This window comes from Alternaria arbusti (genome assembly GCF_024043155.1).
Source record: "Alternaria arbusti strain BMP 1465 chromosome Unknown scaffold_14, whole genome shotgun sequence".
NCBI classification, from domain to species: domain Eukaryota; kingdom Fungi; phylum Ascomycota; class Dothideomycetes; order Pleosporales; family Pleosporaceae; genus Alternaria; species Alternaria arbusti.
Genome location: NW_026249954.1, coordinates 402,515 through 422,214, shown reverse-complemented (window position 1 = coordinate 422,214; position 19,700 = coordinate 402,515). Strand labels below are relative to the sequence as shown.

The 19,700-nt window shown below is 51.9% G+C and overlaps 8 protein-coding genes across 8 annotated transcripts; all 8 read left to right on the top strand.

Annotated features, from left to right (window-relative positions):
* Positions 1-679: 679 nt before the first annotated feature.
* J4E86_008704 (uncharacterized protein) lies at positions 680-1,648 on the top strand (the record flags this gene model as incomplete). The annotated part of the gene is made up of 1 exon (XM_051449215.1): positions 680-1,648. One exon carries the CDS (start codon positions 680-682, stop codon positions 1,646-1,648), a length of 969 nt encoding a protein of 322 aa, XP_051299634.1.
* Positions 1,649-5,174: 3,526 nt separating this feature from the next.
* J4E86_008703 (uncharacterized protein) lies at positions 5,175-5,840 on the top strand (the record flags this gene model as incomplete). The annotated part of the gene is made up of 2 exons (XM_051449214.1): positions 5,175-5,247; positions 5,296-5,840. The coding sequence occupies 2 exons, from the start codon at positions 5,175-5,177 to the stop codon at positions 5,838-5,840; spliced, it is 618 nt and encodes a 205-aa protein (XP_051299633.1).
* Positions 5,841-6,789: 949 nt separating this feature from the next.
* Positions 6,790-7,392, top strand: J4E86_008702 (uncharacterized protein; the record flags this gene model as incomplete). Its single annotated transcript, XM_051449213.1, has 4 exons — positions 6,790-6,844; positions 6,900-6,989; positions 7,045-7,154; positions 7,207-7,392. The coding sequence occupies 4 exons, from the start codon at positions 6,790-6,792 to the stop codon at positions 7,390-7,392; spliced, it is 441 nt and encodes a 146-aa protein (XP_051299632.1).
* A 143-nt stretch (positions 7,393-7,535) lies between these two features.
* Positions 7,536-8,061, top strand: J4E86_008701 (uncharacterized protein; the record flags this gene model as incomplete). Its single annotated transcript, XM_051449212.1, has 2 exons — positions 7,536-7,590; positions 7,655-8,061. The coding sequence occupies 2 exons, from the start codon at positions 7,536-7,538 to the stop codon at positions 8,059-8,061; spliced, it is 462 nt and encodes a 153-aa protein (XP_051299631.1).
* An 829-nt stretch (positions 8,062-8,890) lies between these two features.
* Positions 8,891-9,632, top strand: J4E86_008700 (uncharacterized protein; the record flags this gene model as incomplete). Its single annotated transcript, XM_051449211.1, has 2 exons — positions 8,891-9,159; positions 9,218-9,632. The coding sequence occupies 2 exons, from the start codon at positions 8,891-8,893 to the stop codon at positions 9,630-9,632; spliced, it is 684 nt and encodes a 227-aa protein (XP_051299630.1).
* A 994-nt stretch (positions 9,633-10,626) lies between these two features.
* Positions 10,627-11,681, top strand: J4E86_008699 (uncharacterized protein; the record flags this gene model as incomplete). The annotated part of the gene is made up of 2 exons (XM_051449210.1): positions 10,627-11,265; positions 11,322-11,681. The coding sequence occupies 2 exons, from the start codon at positions 10,627-10,629 to the stop codon at positions 11,679-11,681; spliced, it is 999 nt and encodes a 332-aa protein (XP_051299629.1).
* Positions 11,682-13,422: 1,741 nt separating this feature from the next.
* Positions 13,423-14,565, top strand: J4E86_008698 (uncharacterized protein; the record flags this gene model as incomplete). Its single annotated transcript, XM_051449209.1, has 2 exons — positions 13,423-13,565; positions 13,824-14,565. The coding sequence occupies 2 exons, from the start codon at positions 13,423-13,425 to the stop codon at positions 14,563-14,565; spliced, it is 885 nt and encodes a 294-aa protein (XP_051299628.1).
* A 2,646-nt stretch (positions 14,566-17,211) lies between these two features.
* J4E86_008697 (uncharacterized protein) lies at positions 17,212-18,444 on the top strand (the record flags this gene model as incomplete). Its single annotated transcript, XM_051449208.1, has 5 exons — positions 17,212-17,370; positions 17,419-17,509; positions 17,566-17,669; positions 17,721-17,963; positions 18,019-18,444. 5 exons carry the CDS (start codon positions 17,212-17,214, stop codon positions 18,442-18,444), a joined length of 1,023 nt encoding a protein of 340 aa, XP_051299627.1.
* Between the last annotated feature and the right edge of the window lie 1,256 nt (positions 18,445-19,700).

Here is a 19,700-nt window from a genome sequence, read left to right as displayed (position 1 = left end):
GCGCCGCAATATACTGCGCATATGTCTCGTCCACCTCCGGACGGCCGCCCATCGGTCTTGCCCATTTTACGTCCAATGTCGGAGGTTCTATCGGCTTGGGCGGGGGCAGAGGCTTGGGTAATCGGGGCTTTATGGCGGCTTGTAGAGAATGCACGTATCGTTGTTGTAATACCCAGCCCGAGAGGAAGAGGGCGAGTGTGAAGAGAAGAACTACCGGCGGCTGTCAGCGAATGCGAGTGCGTGCCCGTCGTGGGCCATGCGTACCAATGGCTGCCGACAGGATGACAGAGACCTGGCTCGAAGTAAGGAGAAGTCTCCCCATAACTACAAGTAAACGCTGGATGCGAAGGGTATAAGAATGCTATGATGGTTCAAAAGTGTGCATGTAGAATGGCAAGAGTAGTTCGTGCAGGAGAGCGCATGCAGTGGGCGGGTGTGACGTGCCCCGTGGATCTAGATTCCGTAGGGCTGCATGTTGATCGCTGGTGTTGAGCAGGCAACTATCGATTGCTGGCAGCACCCCGGCTCAAATTATCGCAACCATCAACGCGAGCTTCCTCCGCAGCACCATCGAACTACCAAACCACTAAACCGCACAATACTGCACGCGCATTTCCGAAGATATCCAAGGGCCATTCGACCTCAAACTAGCCACGAAACGACTGTTCGGCATCCCCACATGGCCAAACCGCAGTTCGACCGCGCAGACGCCAGCGCGCTCCTCGACGACCGAGGCTATCGCGGAGCCCTCATCAGAGGGCAGAACCCGGCGCTGCTCTTCGAAAAGGGTGTACGCGAGCGCATCACCGAGTCCTACTACTGGAAAGAGCAATGTTTCGGTCTGAACGCTGCGACCTTGTGCGACCGCGCGGCCGACCTCAAGTTTATCGGCGGCACGACTGGCATTACGGGCAAGCCTACACCATTCTTGTGTCTAGCATTCAAGATGCTGCAGCTAGTTCCGGACAAGGAAATTATCCTTGAATACCTCAACTTTCGCGACGACGAGGAAGATGGATCACCGGATGGCGAGGCCAAGAAGGAGGAAAACGGCCACACATCCGAGGACGAAGACACAACCAAGAAGGCGCTCGATCTAAACGCTGCAGGCAAACTCGGCGACTTCAAATACCTGCGGTGCCTCGCTGCCTTCTACATTCGCCTTGCCTGGGAGCCCGTCGAAATTTACAAAACCCTCGAACCCCTCCTCACCGATTACCGCAAGATAAAACGACGCCTCAAGGATGCCTTTACCCTCACGTACGTCGATCAGTTCATCGATGACCTCCTCACAAAAGACCGCATGTGCGCGACGAGTCTGTGGAAGTTGCCGTCGCGGGCGAACTTGGAGGACTTGGATATGTTAGAGCCGAGGGAGAGTCCGTTGGGTGACGAAATCGATGAGCTGGATGAGGAACTAGACAGAAGGAGCGATGGGAGTGTGCGGAGCTACAGAAGCAGGAGCTATGACAGCAGGAGCAGGAGTCGGAGCTACGACAGTCGCAGTCGCAGTCGTAGTCGCAGCCGCAGCAGAAGTCGAAGTCGAAGCTACGATAGTCGTGATCGCGAGAGGAGTCGCAGCCCAGGCGAGCGGAGCCGGTCACGGAGTAGGACACATAGTAGGAGTGGGAGTCGCAGGCGCGATTAGAGTCGCAAGGACAGCGTGATGCTAGCATGTAAGGCTGCGCATCGGATTTAGCTTTATACCCATCTATGTAATGAAGCGTTCAGTTACTATTTCCATCGTCGCATGAACACCACTCGATCCTGCGTTGCAAGTCGCACACGATGCCACCACTCCCAAGGCACGTGCAAGGTTCGGCAAGCTCTCTAATAGCATTATACTAGTTAAAGCGACGGCCTTAAGCCTTAGTTTGTGTCACACTTTGTAGAGATTAAATTTTCTTCTATCTAAATACTAATAAAGCTACCAGCTTAATTATCTTAATAAGTTAGGATTACATTTTGCCGCACCATGAGAGCGCTTCCGACCCCAGCCACAGCAAGATATATGCAACGCTCACCCACCACGTCGCTGCCACGCAGTCTCCCAACTGATACTGCACAAAGGCGCCCAAGTCAGCTGCAGGTTCCCTCCCTATAATTCGAACCCTCATGAACTTTACGATCGAGAAAAGAGGAAGGAACACAACCCCTCCAGCAAACGAGAGCCCAGTCCACGATGGAGCCCTGGACGCCTCCTCATTGAACAGCCTTCGCCATGGGAAACAGGAGAAGACGAAGCTGCTTATTATCCACCCCGCACCAGCGACAGTGAATACTGCGAATGGCGCCTGGATGCACTTCAAACATTGTTCTCCAATGCTATCTTCTAGCACGCGTCGAGGCCGGACTTGAAGTGCTCGACAAAGCTTCCTGAGGAACAGCGGATAGCAGAGTCTTGCCAGCGCCACAGGGAGGGCAACACCAGCAACATTCGCCATTGAGAGCCCATGTTCAGAGCCCGATACCACGAAAGTCATTCTGGTGAGCAGTGAAAGTGCACTCAAGTTAACTCCAACATTGACTTGCTTGCTCATCCTCAGAGCACTGGGAAGAGATAGCACGATAGAGATCCACACCCTCTGAGGGTGAGCAAGCGCTCGAGACAAGATCCATCCCACGGCAACCGATATGTATGGCCAAACAGATGTCTGTCCCTCCCGTAAGGCAGGTTCTCCGAAGGCCAGAACGAGGTGTTCCAGTAATGGCAATGTGTTGTCACCTTCACCCTCTTTCTCTTTCTTGCCAAAAGTTTCCGTGAGGTTGTAGATGTATAGCAAAAGGTGTATGACCACCAGTAAATTTTGAAGGTCTTTCTTTTGTCGTGAAGTTTGTCGTCGCACGAAGAAAGGGGAGCCAACTAGGATGATTGGGATTGCTGGCCCTGGGATGCGTAATCGACCGAGTGCCACTGAAGGGTAAAGAGATGGATCGTCGCTCGCCATGTTGGGGAGACTAGGAACACTGGAGCGCGAGTTTCTTCTATGTTGCGCCTTTCCCAGGCAGCAGTCGGTCTTGTATCCGCGCGACTTCCGACGGTGTCCGGGTGGAGTATTCTTAAATGCCGTTTATCCCATGTATCAACAGTACTGCCGAGCTTTTTTCTTTCTACATAGGCACCCAGTCTAGAAAAATGGCTGGACTCTACACTACTAAAACAGGCCTGCTTTAGGTAGAACAAGAAACTCTACCTTTCTTTGCGCTCTTCTTACTCTACAACTATAAGAGAATAAAAGAAGCTTAATGGCTAGAAAAATAGAGCATATAATTCTCTTTATCTTCTATTGCAAGAATAAAACAAATCAATAAGGGTGTAAAGAGATATAGGCCTACGAAAGGTGTAGCTTTGGGAGTTCGGCCATTTTTCCGGACCGGGTGATAGAGAACTTGCGCCAAGGAGTTCAACTTGTTGCCGCCATTGCCGTCTTGGCCTGCCGAGGTATACCGAGCTTGACGGTCCGAGCGGCCCAACGGCTCAACAGTGCCAGCGATCCTGCGTTGCGAGTCGCACACGATGCCACTACCTAGGTACTTCCAAGGTACGTGCAAGGTTCGGTAAGCTCCGATAGCATCATACTAGGCCTGCACGTTGAAACAACTTCGACACCACCGAGCGCAGCTGTCACCACTTGTACTCCATCATCACCATGCCTGACTCTGCACCCCAACCCTCCACCCTCCTTACTCTTCCTCGAGAATTGCGCGATTTGATATATTCGTACCTGCAAGCTGAAGGAGAATCTGACTGGTGTGAAACCAGTCTTTTCCCTACATTCTGTCTCCTGTACCGCGTCCACAACGCACCGACTCTCGCGCTACTTCATGCTCATCCTCGTCTGCGAGAAGAGTCTCTTGAAATCACTGAGAAACAAGGAGTCTTCGTCACAATCTGCGATCGGGACCGCCTACGACCCTGCCCTGTAGATGCACCGCATCAATCACCACCCAGTCGCAAGCGTCGCACGCTACCTTTAGACACACTTTTCAGCCATTACATCAGGCACGTCGCGATTCTCGTCCCCAACAGCCATGAAGACCTGAATGAGTGGACGTGGAACACTACGCGGCGTTTTGTCTCTGTGCTGGCACAGAAAGCTCCATTTCTAGCAACCATCCGAATCGACTATCAATACCGCTCCCAAACCCTACTTCAACATCACAACAACACCTTTGCACGGTTTGATATGTCTCCATATATGCTCGTGCCACCGCCCTGTCTAGACACGTTGCAGCTCGTACAGCGGGTCGAAGGGTACCGTCTCGAGCAGGAACCGATTTCCGAAGATGAGCATCGGAGTCAGCGACGTCAGCGGCGTCATCACAGGTGTCTAAAATATGGCTGCTACTTGTTCAGCAAGGCTGGAGTAGACTACACGTCTCATCTTTGGAAGCCTGAAGATATTGATGGACGGCTGTGGGCCGAGCCGTATGATGTGGATGATTGGAGAACGCCACTACCGGCTTGGGTGGTCAATCACAAACTGAAGGACTGGAGGGAAAAGCGTGGCCACGAGGAAGCTGTGGCTTGGTTCTGAGATCGCTTCGTGATCGAATCTCCACGACTTTGACAATCGGTTTGCAACATCTTGCATTCTGGCAGATACCGAACAATTTTGGATGCAGCTAGGGTTTTGGACTCTGTCATGCGCTATCGCACGTATATCTACGCAGTTTTTCTAAAGTAGACCATCATTGCAGGTTCGAGAGGACTTCTCGCTGGCTGTCGACCATTCCAGCAACCGAACAAAATCTCCCTTTTCGCTTATGTTCCAACTTAACTCACGCTCCCTCGTCCACTCCCCACGATAAGATTTGTCCATCAGTAATTTCGCTGGTTCTCAATTCTCCTTCCTAATATCCTCTTCAATATGATTCTCGCGCGCAAGTTCTTTCCTGACTAGACCGAAAGCCTCGTAGCAACGCGCCCATCCCCTTCATTCAACACACATAGCTTACACGAAACATCGAAGCCATCAACTATTTCATCAAATATCTGGCGTTCTTCTCATCTCGCCAGGCTCCAGGGCTCCTTCCCTTCGCATTGTGCGCTAGTCGAGACCCACTTAACTCGAGCGTTTGTCAACAACATCAACAGCAATATCGACTCTCTCGCTCAGAGCACTCACCCACCAAAGACACTTTCCGCTCTGCTATTGACACTCGCGTCCACTATGATGTCGGGCGAACGCAGCCGCCGGGATGCGATGAGGTGGGCACTCATGCCTTCATCTGAGACCATAGAGGGTAAGTAATCCATGCCCACCTTACAGTAGCTTTGCTAACTCTTCATAGATTTCGATGAGAATTACGGAAAACGAAAGTTCAACATGGAACTACTGGCTCAAGCCTATGCTTGTGATGACCTCGATGAAGATGAGCTGGCGTGTGTTGCCAGGCAGGAAATCAGGGTCCAGAACATGGAGGCTAACATGAGGAAGATCGCCGCACACTTCCCTGGCTATGCACCCTTTACCAACCTCGGGGAAGGAACAGCGCAGCAGGTGGGAGACTTGCTTGGTCTGGCCGACGGAGGCAAGCCCCAGCCTGTGCAAGAGAAGGAGAAAGAGAAGCCGGTTCTGGGACGTAACTCTCAGATATTGGAGGCGGAGAAGACATTCGGAGGTAACTCTGAACCTGTCAAAGAGAAATATCTACTCGCAGGCAACTGTGAGCTGGAAATGGAGGAGGTGCGGAATCAAGGGGTCAACCGTGCGCCCAGTGAGAGGACGAAGCGATGGATTCAAGGCATCGTAGCCCTGAGGAAACAAAGGTACCTCAGGAGGCAGCATAAGGAGCAAATGCGCATTGCCGCTCTGGCTCGAGAGCTGAACAACTGAAGGCTCCGAACTATGTCAATCATGTAAACTTGTAGTTCTGAAAGCGCAGGCCGAATACATCACGATAAAAGAGTGTCACAAATTAACACGTGTGTTGTCATAATACCTATGAAATGCCTCCCTTTGCTCTTGAAACTCTTTCCTAGCCCATGTATTCTTCAACGCCCGACAGCCCTTGACTAACTGAGATCTTGAGATCTGCGCATCGCTCCGAGCATGCATTAGACTCCTGGTGCTATCGGGCAAGATACTGTTCACATTGACGTCACCTCTCCATTCGATTGTCACTCCCGTTCCGATTCCCTTTCACCGTTTCGGATGATTGAACAACTGTCCTTACATGGATTGCTATAAATCCAACAGTCTGGGCAACATATCGGGGATAAAGAGTCAGTCGCATCATCCCATCAATATGCCCCACATTCACCTTCCCGACAGGACGGCGCATATGAAGAGCAACATCAACGACTTGGCGCTGCCCACCGGCAGTCGCGCGCTGGAACCATTGTCATCTGCGAATCGGATACATCGATGCGAGAAGTTCTCAACGGATTTTCTAGAGCGGCATGTATCTGTCTCGGTGGGACATACTCCTCCAAAACCCACTACGAACCATTCCCATCGCAGTACATCAACACTGAGACATTCTAATTACCAGATCAGACACAGATATATACAACAACATGAAGTTACATTTGCTCCTTTTCCAAGTTGTCGCCGTGCAAGCTGCGATCCGCTTTGGTTGCAGCAGTGTTTCTATCCAGCGCCTGGACCCGTTAGTCGAGCCTGGTCGTGTACCCTCGTCTCATGTTAGTGTTATGATCGTAGTGGTGACCATATACTAACACAACTGCAAAGGTACACCAGATCGTCGGTAGGTTGGACTTACGATACAGCCTCTGGTTCTCTCATTGACGTTTCCGCAGGCGGTAATGCTTTCAACGCTACGATGGCCGGTGATATTGGGGAACAGGGCAGCTGCACAACATGCGCATACACTGAAGGTACGTCATGCGTTCCTCACTCCAGTTTCTTTACAATCGCTGACATTGAATGTAGACTTTTCCAACTACTGGACCGCGGCGATGTACTTCAAACACCAAAACGGCTCATACAAACGCGTTCCAATCTATCCAAACGCTCAGCTAGGTATTCCGACGACATCGCCTACACTGGAGCACATTGAAAGGCTAAACCTTATCAGGATTCGATGGTCAAGATGCGGACCACATCAAGGGAGGTATGACGGTATACTACACCCAGAAAGACTTCGAAAGCTCAGACCTCGACCATCCCGTGAGAGCCTTTCCGCCGGTGAGTGATGCTATCCAGGCCCTCGGTGGAACAAGCGATTAATTGGGTCAAGGGCTTCCGCATGACCGTTGGTAACCCGTCAACGAACACACTCAACGGCACAAAGAAGGGCCTGGCATACACGTGCTTGCAAACCATCCTCACTAGAGGTTATGAGACTCCTGACTTCCCGAAAGAGCCCTGCCCTGCCGGTATCATGGCGATCCAGGTAAGCAATGATCCTAAGCAGACATTATGATCAGGGTACTGACAGTATGGCAGTAAGTCTCCCTGCGATGTTAGCATGCTCCTGCAAACAAGTGTTACGCACTTGCCGCCAGCGCGTATTTTCCCAAGAGAAACTCATTCCTTTTTCCACGAAACCTACTAATTGCGTCTTTCATGTGTAGCCATTTTCCCTCTTGCTGGAACGGAGTCGACCTTGACTCTCCCGACCGTCAGTAATCTCCCTGTGCGAACTGTCTGTGAGATAAAAACTGACTTCGTACACCAATCTTTAGATCAATCCCACATGTTCTCGACGACACGAGGCGGCTTCCGCCCGGCAGACCCGTGTCCTGCATCGCATCCCATCAAGATGCCTCAGCTAGCATACGAAACAATGTGGAATACAACTGCCTTCGCCGACATGTGGCCAACCGATGATTCGCAGCCGTTTGTGTGGAGTTATTCCGATAGCAAGGGCTACGGTACTCATGCTGACTACGTGTTTGGGTGGAAGGGGGACAGCTTGCAGCGAGTAATGAACGATAGTTGCATGTTCCATAATTGTGGAAGTCCGGGTATTCAAGGTGTGCTGAAGACTCAGACTGTGGAGGAGATGAACGCTTGCGCGGTTGATAGCTCCGTCGACGAAGAGGTGGATGGGTGGCTCGATCATCTGCCGGGGTACGAGATGGAAGTCTAGCTCGGTACCTGTTGATGGAGGTCTGGTCTTTTTCATATGTGGTGGCCAGGCTTAGAGCGGGGATGTCGCAGGCACGGCGTGTCTGGTTCGTGTTCACAGATTGCAGCACGTTCGCGGGTGCCCAGTGCCCCGGCGATCAGCTAAGATAACACGCTAGACTCGATTTGAGCAAGCTTGCACGCGTCTCCTGTCTCCGCATTGCGCCTTTCGCCATCGCTCCGACACTGTATTCAAGCTGCCCGGCTTCATGATCTGCTATGTTCTGAGCCGTGACGAAGTCAGAACGGTATCGAAGCGCCCGGCTAAATTTCTGTGGAAACATCCTCATCGCATACCATACCCCACATGCTCTTTTCCTTGATTAATAACGTGTCCACCCGACGATCATCACCTACGATTGGTGACAGGTACCTGTCATTTCGACCACCTGGGCATCGTCGTACCAAATGCTATCGGCAGATAACAAGTTCTAATCAAGGTAAATCGAAGCCTGATGTTTACGGCTGCTCGAAAGCACCACCCCTGGCTCGGTAGTGAACAGCCGGCACAGCAGTATCGGACATATTGACGAAGATGCACCCCAGTCTTGGCAGAGTATGTTTCTTGCTGGGAGAGGCAGGTCAGTCCTTGGCAGACGCTGCTGTCAGTGAGCCCGAGGCGATCTCGCAACAATGGCTGATTAATGAGAAACTGGCGCGAAGAATCACGCGCACTTGATATCAAGACTCCCATACTAGGCCCCTACATGTAAAGTAGGTATATTATAGATACAGACCGCCGGCAATGGTGGCCAGATACGTTGTCCTGTCTTCTCATCAGCTCCAGCATCATGGTCTCTTTTGCGGTCTTCGCCGCCGCCGTGCTAGGCAGTCTGCGTCTTGCTCTCACTGCACCGAGCGGTGTTGCCTCACTTGTCAATCATGAAACAGTCGGGAAGCAGCTCGAAGCCCGTCAAGGTGGCTACTATTCCTTTTGGTCCGAAGGAGGTGGCTCGTTCCGGTGCAGCCAACAAGGCGGCGGAAAGTACACGTGCAACTGGTCAGGACAGCCTGGTGGTGGTTTCGTCGCTGGTACGGGATTCAAGCCTGGGGGTTCGAGGTAAAGGCAGCAACGGCTTCAAGGCGATTTCCAGAACTGTACTAATGAATCGTACTAGGACAGTCAAATACTCGGGTACATACGAAGCCAAGGGCCCCGGTTACCTCGCCCTCTATGGCTGGACGCGCAATCCCCTCATCGAATACTACATCATCGAGTCTTACGATATCCTTGCCCCAGGTGAGCCTTGGACGCGCAAAGGCAACTTCACTTTTGAAGAAGGCACCTACGATCTATACACTAGCCAGCGCGTAAACAAACCGTCTATTGAGGGGACTCGTACCTTTACACAGTTCTGGTCGGTGAGAACGGAGAAAAGGGTTGGTGGTACAATCACTACGCAAAAGCATTATGACGCGTGGAACAAGGCTGGGATGAGGTTGGGCGGTCACGACTATATGATTCTCTGTACGGAGGGATTCGCGAACGGGACGCTGCTGCCAAGTGGAAGTAGCAGCATCACTGTAACTTAGTTGGTGGGAATTGGCTCTTGACTAGCCTCGACTTGTGGAGCTGAAGAACATGAACGCATTCTTATAGTCTCAATCGTGCGTGTGTCATCTCTCGGGATAGAGGGGAACCTGGATAATCCGCTTGATTCATTTACGCTGCCTCTATCCACGCTCGCAGGCCAGAAACGACTCCAATGATCCGTAGGAATTATTATGAATATAATGTCTAGATAGCTTGCTGTATCATCAGTGAGTATGCATACTGAATCACCAACCTATGCGACCGGCTACACTTGGTTGTGGGAGAAAGACCCTGGATTGCACTGCTCAGATCGTACGATATGCGGGGTCGTATCCAAAAGGGAACGAGTAGCAAAGTGGAGCCGGTTGCTGTCGCCAAATAGACATTTTGATCCTTCGTGCTCGGGGGTCGGCCGCAATGCGACACATCCACGTCAACCTAGGGGGAAAATGCGCACCGAGGAGCCTACCTTACCACCGACTTTTCTAGTTTGCTTGCGACATCCTAATGTAGTCTGCGGAGCAGTTCAATTTCTCCTCTTGCATGTGGTGACTCTCCGCGACCAGAGGTGTTGCCTAGCCCGTGGCCCATGCATGAAGTGGAAGGATGCGCGCCATGGAGTTACAAAGGTGCCGTTGAGGGGCGGCGCGACTAGCGAACGCACATGCCCTGGGCCACACCACCACCGATTGTGAGGGTTGAGAGAACCGCACTCGTAGTGTACATGATACCATGACTGTTTGCACGTACACAGTCACGAACATTTAAGCCTGCTGGATTTGGGAGAGAGATCCCATGCCGGGACGACTACGTATATACTGATGGCTCCGAGACGGTAGGCCGGCATCGAGGTATACGACGGGGCGTATTCGCCTGTCAGCAACCGCGCCCAAGGGGTAGATAAGAACAACGAAGACTCCTTCGACGCGCCCTCTTGCAAAGCCTCTTTCGCATCCAGAACACTCCTCTCATCCGCTCGTTTCTACGCGCATCATGGCAGGCACAGTCCTAATCACCGGCGCGAACGGTTCGCTAGCTTTACCATCAGTCAAGTACCTGTTGGAAGCATACCCATCCTTCAACCTGGTTCTTACCGTCCGAGACAATTCAGAGAAAGATGCAAACACGCCAAAACTTCGTCAACTTGTAGCCCAGCACCCCAACGGACAAGTGTCTATAAGAAAGCTCGATCTCTCTTCGCTGGAAAACGTTCGGGTATTCAGCAGAGCGCTCCTTGTTGAGATTGAGGGCAAGCAGCTTCCACCCATCCGGTCGATTATCTGCAATGCGATGACATGGAATTTGTCCGGCGGGCCGAAGTATTCGAAAGACGGATACGAAATGTCGATTGCGGTCAACCATCTTGCACATTTTGCTTTGTGTTGCAGGCTCATGAGTGCCATGGACCCAGTTCATGGCCGTATCGTCTTTTCGGGCAGCGGCGCACATCGACCGGAGGAAGCAAGCCTCGTCAAGGGATATCCAACTCATATCCCAAACGATTTGGAACTATTGGTTCATCCAGAACCTGATAAGGAAGGCGAAGAGTTGGGACGAGGCTTCCAAAGATATGCTGTGAGCAAGTTGGTCTCCATCATGGTGATGTACGAGCTCAATCGTCGCCTGAAAGCCGTAAGTCTCCCGTTTTCGAAGACCCTGCTTGGCTTGCAGCCTAACTGTTTCATCAGAAGAAAGATGTAGAGTCCATCCGCGCGGTTGCGGTGGATCCTCTGGATCTGATTACATCGCGGGCGTTCCACCAGCCGCACGTTCCGCGAACAATTCAGATCATGGCTACGGTCGTGACTTGGTTGTTGCCGTTGATTGGCTACTTCCAGCCTCGATTGGTGACCGTCGAGCAAGCTGCAATCGCTTTCGTAGATGTGGCAGTAGCCGACAGATTTGATGGGCAGGAGGGGTACTTCGAAGGGAAGAACAGAGTCGAGAGCTCACAGGACAGTTTAGATGTGGATACACAACAAGCCTTGTGGTCCAGGAGCGTCGAATGGTGTGGGCTGGACAGAGAGGATGTGCCGATGGGATTGTAAAGGAGAGGTTGAGTTGTCAGGGACGTCTGTGGGCGCTCTTAGTGCCAGTCGGCGCGATCGCCGGAAGCTGGGGAAGCCTCAATCGCAGCTCCACCAACCTCTCGAATCCCTCATCATGACTTAGTAACGATGCGCACCATGTGCGCGAAGCGATAAACGCTCTATAACCGATTCGCAGTTTTACCCTCCCATGACTGTACGCGTCTTCATGTCTCTAATATCGGCCCGCAGAGTCGAGCGCGGATAAGCACCACCCGAGACACCGCTACGACGCGTGGCCTCAGCCGAACCTCAGCGCCATGTCCAACGGGTACGCAGCCACTGCAACACGACGCCATACACCACGTCGATTGTGGCACAGCCGAGTGTCTAAACTGGACTTGCAGACGAACCGACCCACAAAGCCCGGCACGACACATTCACAGCCAAGCTCTCAGCTGCCGCTTGGCAAAGCTTGTTCCTTGATTTTGTGAGGGATTTATTGGCGCCACAAAGCTTAGTTGAGCTTAGCCACGCAATCAGTGCATGCACCTCGCAAGGGTTGGCATGCTCTAATGCAGATTGTTACGACAAACGTCTACGTGACACCAATCAGAACCAATGAGACATGACCGTGAGCAAGCTGAGCCACCCCAGCCGCGGCCGTTTTCATCTGTCACACCGTCCGGACTTGCATCTTGGGTTTGCTCGAGAGATAGCGGCGTCGGTGAGGCGGTGCAGCAGGGCCGAGCGACCAGTTCCAGGCCTGACAACTGGCAGACGTTGAAACATGGGCATGCATGCCTGAGGGTCAGGGCTTGATGTGTGCCACTGGCGAGGTCGAATGACAAGGCGCGCAGGCCGCAATGACGGAAGCTACTATCCTGGAATCATCGAGCTGGGGAAGACTGTCACGTCTGCTGACCTGCAACCTAGTAATATAAAGGGTCGTGGACATCCGCGAAGAGGAACATTCACTTCCCACCACCTTTTGACATCGCTATCTACGGATTTCACCTACCGCACCCACACACACAAATACAGCACGTTTGACTCCTGGGCTCTCGGTTCTCTTCACATCCATCAAGACTATCACAGTAAGTGGTCCAGGTATGCTACCAGCTACATAACTAACACTCCGTCCAGTATCACCTCCACACGAATACCATCAAGATGCCTGCCAGTGTCGCCTCTTCTATCTCGACTATCATCAAGCCCTCACCAGCCCCGAAGTGCGGCGAGTCGTGTGACTGCTGCGGTTGCGACGAGTCCTGCTGGTGCACCGTCATGTAGGACGAGGACAACTCATACTCGGTCACAATGTTACGATTGACTTCTTGAAGGACACCTAGGTGCTGTCAGCTAGCGAACATCATCATAGGAAGGCTTGCTACAAATCGTTCAATATAGCCACTGTTTTCTCTTGGCTTGAGCCCAATTGCTGTGCTTTCGGATCACTACCTCATCGACTCCCATCTGACCTGCAACGCTATTGCCATACCTCAAAACCTCGCTACATCAAGTTCCTACCTGTTCATACCTTTGTTGGCCGCGAAGTAACAACATCCCGGGCATGACTCGGTTGAGCACAGGTGTGCGCAAAAGTGACGTAATTCCTCCATCACAAGAGCGTACCTGGTAAACGTTGCAACAATCAAAAGAGCCTCACGGGCTCTGCCAGTCTTTCAACATACAGCTCCACACTTTCTAGAAAGCAGAGTTCATCCCCCACTTACTCATACCACAAAAGCAAACGTTCAAAATGCCCCCGTATGTCGCCCGCGATGCTATCCTGAGGACTTCGAAGACGCTTTCGCATCTATTGAGACCTACTATTCGCTTTGCTCACACACAGCGCAGGACTTTGCCTGACTTCTCGCTTGAGGGCAAGGTCGCTGTTGGTAGGTAGTCAAGAGCGTCTCTTGACAAGCTAACTAACTTGCTATAGTGACCGGGTATGAGACCACCAACCCGCGCCACGGGCGGCTACGATCCGTGTCGCAAGATTTTCCTGCGTAGCAGCATACATCGTCTTCGAAAGTATTTACTTGTCAACATTTACTAGTGTGTATGCAGCAGAATGCGATACGAGTCCTAGCTGCCCCTGGTGTCTCTCCCACGAGAATCCGAACACAGTTACAATCAAGCTAATGTGCCATACAGTGCTTCTCAAGGTCTTGGTCAGCAGATCCTCGCCGCCTTCGCCCTTTCCGGCGCCCATGGAGCCATTGTAGACCTTAAGCAAGAAGGTGCCGACAGGTCAGCCAGTGCCCTCATTGAAGAGGCTAAGAATCAGGGCCTCTCACCCCCAAAGGTGCATGGCTACGAGTGCGACACATCGTCCGAAGAAGGCGTCAAGTCTACGTGGGAAAAGATCGTCAAAGACTTTGGGACCGTCGATATCCTGGTTACAAATGCTGGTATTACCGGTGGCGCACCAGCCGAGGACTACCCTTTCGAAGACTTCAAACGAATGATCGACGTCAATCTGACTGGAACGTTCCTCTTCTCTCGCACAGCGGGTAAATGGTGGATCGACAACAAGGTCGACGGCCGCATTCTGATCGTCTCATCAATGTCCGGCTCCATTGTCAACCGCCCGCAGAAGCAGTCGGCATACAACGCTTCCAAGGCTGCATCGGCCCATCTCATGAAGTCACTAGCGTCAGAGTGGGCGCCGTACGGTATCCGCGTCAATGCACTGAGCCCGGGATATATTCAGACCGAGGCTAACGAGGGGGAAGAGATGGAGAAGCTGAGCAAAGAGTGGTTGAAGGATATTCCCATGAAGAGGATCGCCAAGCCAGAGGAGTTCCGCGGGGCGGCCGTCTGGTTGGTCAGTGATGCTAGCAGCTACGTCACGGGTAGCGAGATTATCGTGGATGGGGGATACACTATCTGGTGAGACTTGCTGAGAGTGGGACTATGTACGCACACATCCGAATATTCTTATCATTTTGGCGACAGGCAAATCTTCCAGTCTCAAATCATCTCGGTGCAACCCACTCGGGCAAATCGCTCGTCTTGTAGCGCCCTTTGTTATGCTCAATCGCTGCTGGCGTTGCTGTCGCAGAAGTAGGCGCATCTTTCTGCACCATATCGCCGGAGTCAACGATGCTTGCTTTCCCTTTCTCCCTTATCTTCCCTCTCTTCAGACCGAGAACGAAAGCCGCGACAATAGCCAATAGACCGACCAGACTACCAACTACCGCACCTGCAATAACACCTGGACTTGTACCGCGCGAAGCTCTATAGTTGCCTGACGGTGTATTCTCGGGGCTTGGAATTCCACTGGGTGGGCTTGACAAGTCGTTGTCCGAAGTGATCATGCTGTTCGAGATAGCCGTAGACTCTGCTCCTGAGTTCGATGTGGTTGTGGATGACGATGAAGAAGGCTCAATAGCTCTGGATACCGCAAACATCATGCTCCGATATCCCCATGAATGGTTATCCCATACATCATCGTCGCGATGCTCTTTCCATCGAAACACATGATTACTTCCGTTGGCGCGATCGTCGGGGACATCGACCGTCCAGTTCCATTGCCCACCTTGCCGCACATCGGTCGTATCCAGTTCTATTGTGAATATCGATTAGTTTCTAGGGTTGGCAGGATGAACCGTGCCGATAACAGCGTACCAAATAGTTTTCGTACAAATGCGTCGTTGGCATAGCCTGTAATCCAGAGATCAAGGAGAGACTCGTCGCCGGCGGGCCCATCACCCCAATTCGGCCAATTGTCGTCCCATCGGATAGTTATCTCCTCGCCTTTGGACCAAAATCTCTTTCCGTTAATCCAGTTAGGGTTTGTGAACTCGGCTAAAACAGACGCCGCTAGGTACGACAGGCATAAGAACACCTTCATCGTAGAGCTGGCGGGGAGAAAGTACAGAAGCAAAAACTATCTCAACAGAAAGCTTCATGGCCCCCTTAATCACTAGGCGGCTGGTTGCAGTGGCTGTCAGCCTTGCCAAGGCTCCCGTGCCGCAATGATGCAGATATCGCAAGGCGCATGAACCCCTTACAGATCGTATTCAGCTCTCGCAACGCATACTAGAGCATCACTGAATGTGGCTACGTATCAATAATTCCTAATCGCATTTGCTGCATACACGCTATTCAATCTCAACAACTAGACGGCTTCCAAGAATATGTATACTTCTAGCTCTACAACACTTCGATATCTGATTTGTGTTCTTGCAGGATATGAGACATGATGTCACTATCCCTGGCAGCACAGTGATAGGTATCGTATATGTTTTCGTTGTCATTCAGGAAGCCAGGCGGCCAGGCGGCCAGCAAGTGTTACCTGGGTATGCTTGGGGTTGCGCGCGTTACTTGAGTCAGGACAGCAGCCGGAAACGACAGTTATACCCTCATGCTATTGTCTTCAACGAAAGTAGAGTACGACTCTAACACAGCCTAGAGCCCGATCTTGGTTCGAGCTACTGTCTTAGTACCCAAAGAGTGCTGATCATGCGACAGTCATAGGAAACCTTGGAAGTCAATGTGCCCAAGTGTATGAGGACTGGATAATATTCTAAGCATCCTTCACTACCTAGGTATTTACGCCTCAACGCAGCCCGGACAATCCTCAGTATCTCAACAATACTTTTGCTTCGTCGCCCAGTCACACATGACTTTTCCGACACAGCTGCAACAAGCGCACACCTGTCATGCACCACCGTGGTCAGCGCCACAATCTCCATCGTCAGCCGTTGAATGCCTTACCTTCTTTTGTTTTACCGCGTTATCATTTCCATCTATACATGTCAAGGTCTGCGAGTTCCACCGAAACTTGTTGTAGCAGGCGTTTGCGTTGATGACCGCGGCGCAGTCGTCGCTCCGTGCGACTTCGGCAGTGCACTCTGGGTATGTTTGGGCGGCGCTGAGAGCGAGAAGAGTTGCCAGGACCGCGATAAAGAGCACCATGACGGATTCGGATGATTGAAAAAGGTGAGAATGCTTGGTTGGGAAGTGTTTGTCGTTGTGTGGTGCCGCTTTGCTCTGCTCAACTACCTAGGTATCTGTTATCGGACGTCACAGGCACTGCGCATCCCAGACTCATGTATCCGATTGCGACTCGTGCCGGTTGCTTGGAACAGTATATTCGGGAGTACTATGCAGCTTGCGTTATCTTGGAGGAGAAGGAATGCTGGCTGCACCCACGGTCAGCTGCAGTTCCTGTAGGCATCGGACGGATCGTCCCGCGTCGTGCACCTTTTCAGCTCTTGGCTTTCAACAACTCTAGAACACACACTCTCCAGGCGTCTGCTCATTCGAAGGCTTCAGATGAAAGACCTCTTCCATGGAAAGACGACGTTCCATCTTCCTTGGCATCTGAGCTCGCATTCGCTACGCGATATTAGCTTACATTACCCTGGCCTTCGGCTCTTCGCATCGATGCTCGTAAAAGACGGCAGTTGGTAGTATTTTGGACATCAAATCGTGGCACCCATAGTATGAAGGATAGACTTGCCATGGGCTGCAAACTGCTGTTTGGTAGCTGTCGATAACACCGGAACGCTGGAGACCACAGGGTCGTAACGACATGAAACTACACATCTTCGCCATTGCCTTCGGGTTAGTCGCGACTGCGAAGGCAGGGCTTTTGCGCTTTGGCTGCGCGCAGTTGACAGTACAGAGACTTGACCCGTTGGTGAACCCAGGCTCGAATCCCTCGCCACATCTTCATCAGATCATCGGAGGTGTAAGAAAGCCCTTCTCCAAACAAGCATTCTACTGCTGACACCGTCAGAACTCCTTCAACGTCACCATGGATCCAGTCAAAGGCCATGATCTGGCGACACAATCGACATGCACCACGTGCGAGTTTTCCGAAGACTTGAGTGAGGACTACAACACAGTTCTAGATGACGGAGAGACGCTAATGAGATGACTGTAGGCAACTACTGGACCGCAGTCGTGTATTTCAAAGCCAAGAACGGCACCTTCAAACGCGTACCCCAACGAGCGCAACAAGGCATGGAAGGTACCAACGGCGGCATGGTACGTACCTTCTTCTTACCCCATCACAGCCAACGCCTAACATGCATGCAGGTTGTATACTACATGACCGACGCCCTCTTCAGCACCTCGCAAACCACAAAAGTAACAGCCTTCAAGCCCGGTTTCCGCATGCTGATCGGCGACGTCTCGTACCGTTCTCGCGAGGAAGCGCGCGACTTCCGACAGTTGACATATATCTGCATGCAAAACGAGGGTACCCGAGAGCCTGAAACACTCGAGTTCCCGAAGCAGCCTTGCCCGGCCGGCATCATGATTAACCATCGGTTTCCAACTGTAAGAGTTCCGACTTTGCGATTGTACGTTGCATGTATTTACTGACTGCTTCCAGTGCTGGGACGGCGTGAACCTCGACTCACCAAACCACCGCGAACACGTCTCGTATCCCGCGACGGGTACATTTGAAAATGGCGGCGCGTGTCCATCTACACACCCCGTCCGCCTGCCCCAGATCCTGCTAGAGACGGTCTGGGACACGAAGCAGTTCAACAACAAGGCCGACTGGCCAAGCGATGGTAGCCAGCCTTTTGTCTGGTCTAGCGGCGACGCGACTGGCTTCTCGACGCATGCGGACTACCTGTTCGGCTGGAAGGACGACTCGCTGCAGAAGGCTATGGATGGGAATAATTATGTGTCGGCGCCGACGCTGAAGAAGCAGAATATTGCGACGCAGAACAAGTGCAATGTCAAAGATATGGTGGGCGAGAATTTTGATGGTTGGCTGACAGAGTTGCCGGGTGGGATGCAGGTTGGTTGAGGCACGTCTCTATCAAGGTTCACTTTGTTGCGTTGAGGTGTTGTGGGTGTATCATTAGTTAGGAAGATCTGACTCGTTTGCAACTATCGCTTTACTACAGGTACGGTTCATGATCCGTGGATGATCAATATAACCGACAAGCTTCCTACTGTGCGATGGATTAATAGATCAGATTGATATCTGACAACGGACGTTTTGAACACGTTTACTTATATGCTATACCACTAGGGTAGCCACCGAAGTAAATATGTGACAAAGGCGTCCTAGACCGATGGCTGACTTGTCTTTCAATATTTCGGTCATTGTATCTCCATGTAAAAACTGATCCAGCATCGAGTAAGCAGCCAACCCTGGCGCTCTCAATCGTTTCCTCTGATACCTTGTCAATGATCGCATCCTGTAGCTCAACAGGGAGCTTGTGAAGAGGAGCCGTAGTGGGACTGGTCTGCGTGGCTTGGAGAAGGAGCCCCATAGCTTCTTCAGAAGGAGGATGCACCCCGTCAAATAGACGCATGGGTTCCGTATATTTTTCGAAATCCCTGCTTATCCGAAACAGAATAAGTTCCCGCACCGAGAGTATGAGGTAAGTGGAAGTTCTTTCCGCCGAACCAGGAGTGGACACAATCTGCTTCCTGAAATCATTTCGAATCAGCGTGACCGCGTGCGGAGTATGCTGGCATATGACGATGGCCGTTCCACCGACCCTAACAATGTGTCCACTTGCAAAGTGCCACTCTGGGAGAGTGTCTATCCAGACCAGGTAGCGGCCAATGGCTTGGTGTGCGAGCGTTGCTTCTTCGACGGTAAAGTCCAGGGTAACAATCCTGACAATAGCATTGGCAAGCCTCCGAAACGTAGAGTTGTTGTAACGACCGCAAAGGACATGCCTCCACTGAAATGCAAAGTCGGCAAGTATCCTAGAGACGAAAGCCTTGCGCCGCTGTAGGCGCGGCAGGTCGATGTTCTTGCGTCTCATTTTCCAGAACACCACTGGGCGGCGTGCTGAGTAGACGGATTGCAAGGCATGTTTGGCAAGTGTCGGCGGTGGTTCGCAAGGCTCGAAATCGGAAATGGTTATGGAACGCTGGCGAACAAGGTCGAGAGGAACCCAAAGGTTGCGATCTGTCTGGTCCAATCGCAGAATATCGCGATCAAGGTCAAAGGTCCAGACCGCTCTAACGTGACTCCATCGGCGGTCGTTAAAGGGTGTGAGGAGGTCGTCCCGCTGTTGCCAATCCCGGGCAACCTGCGAGTAC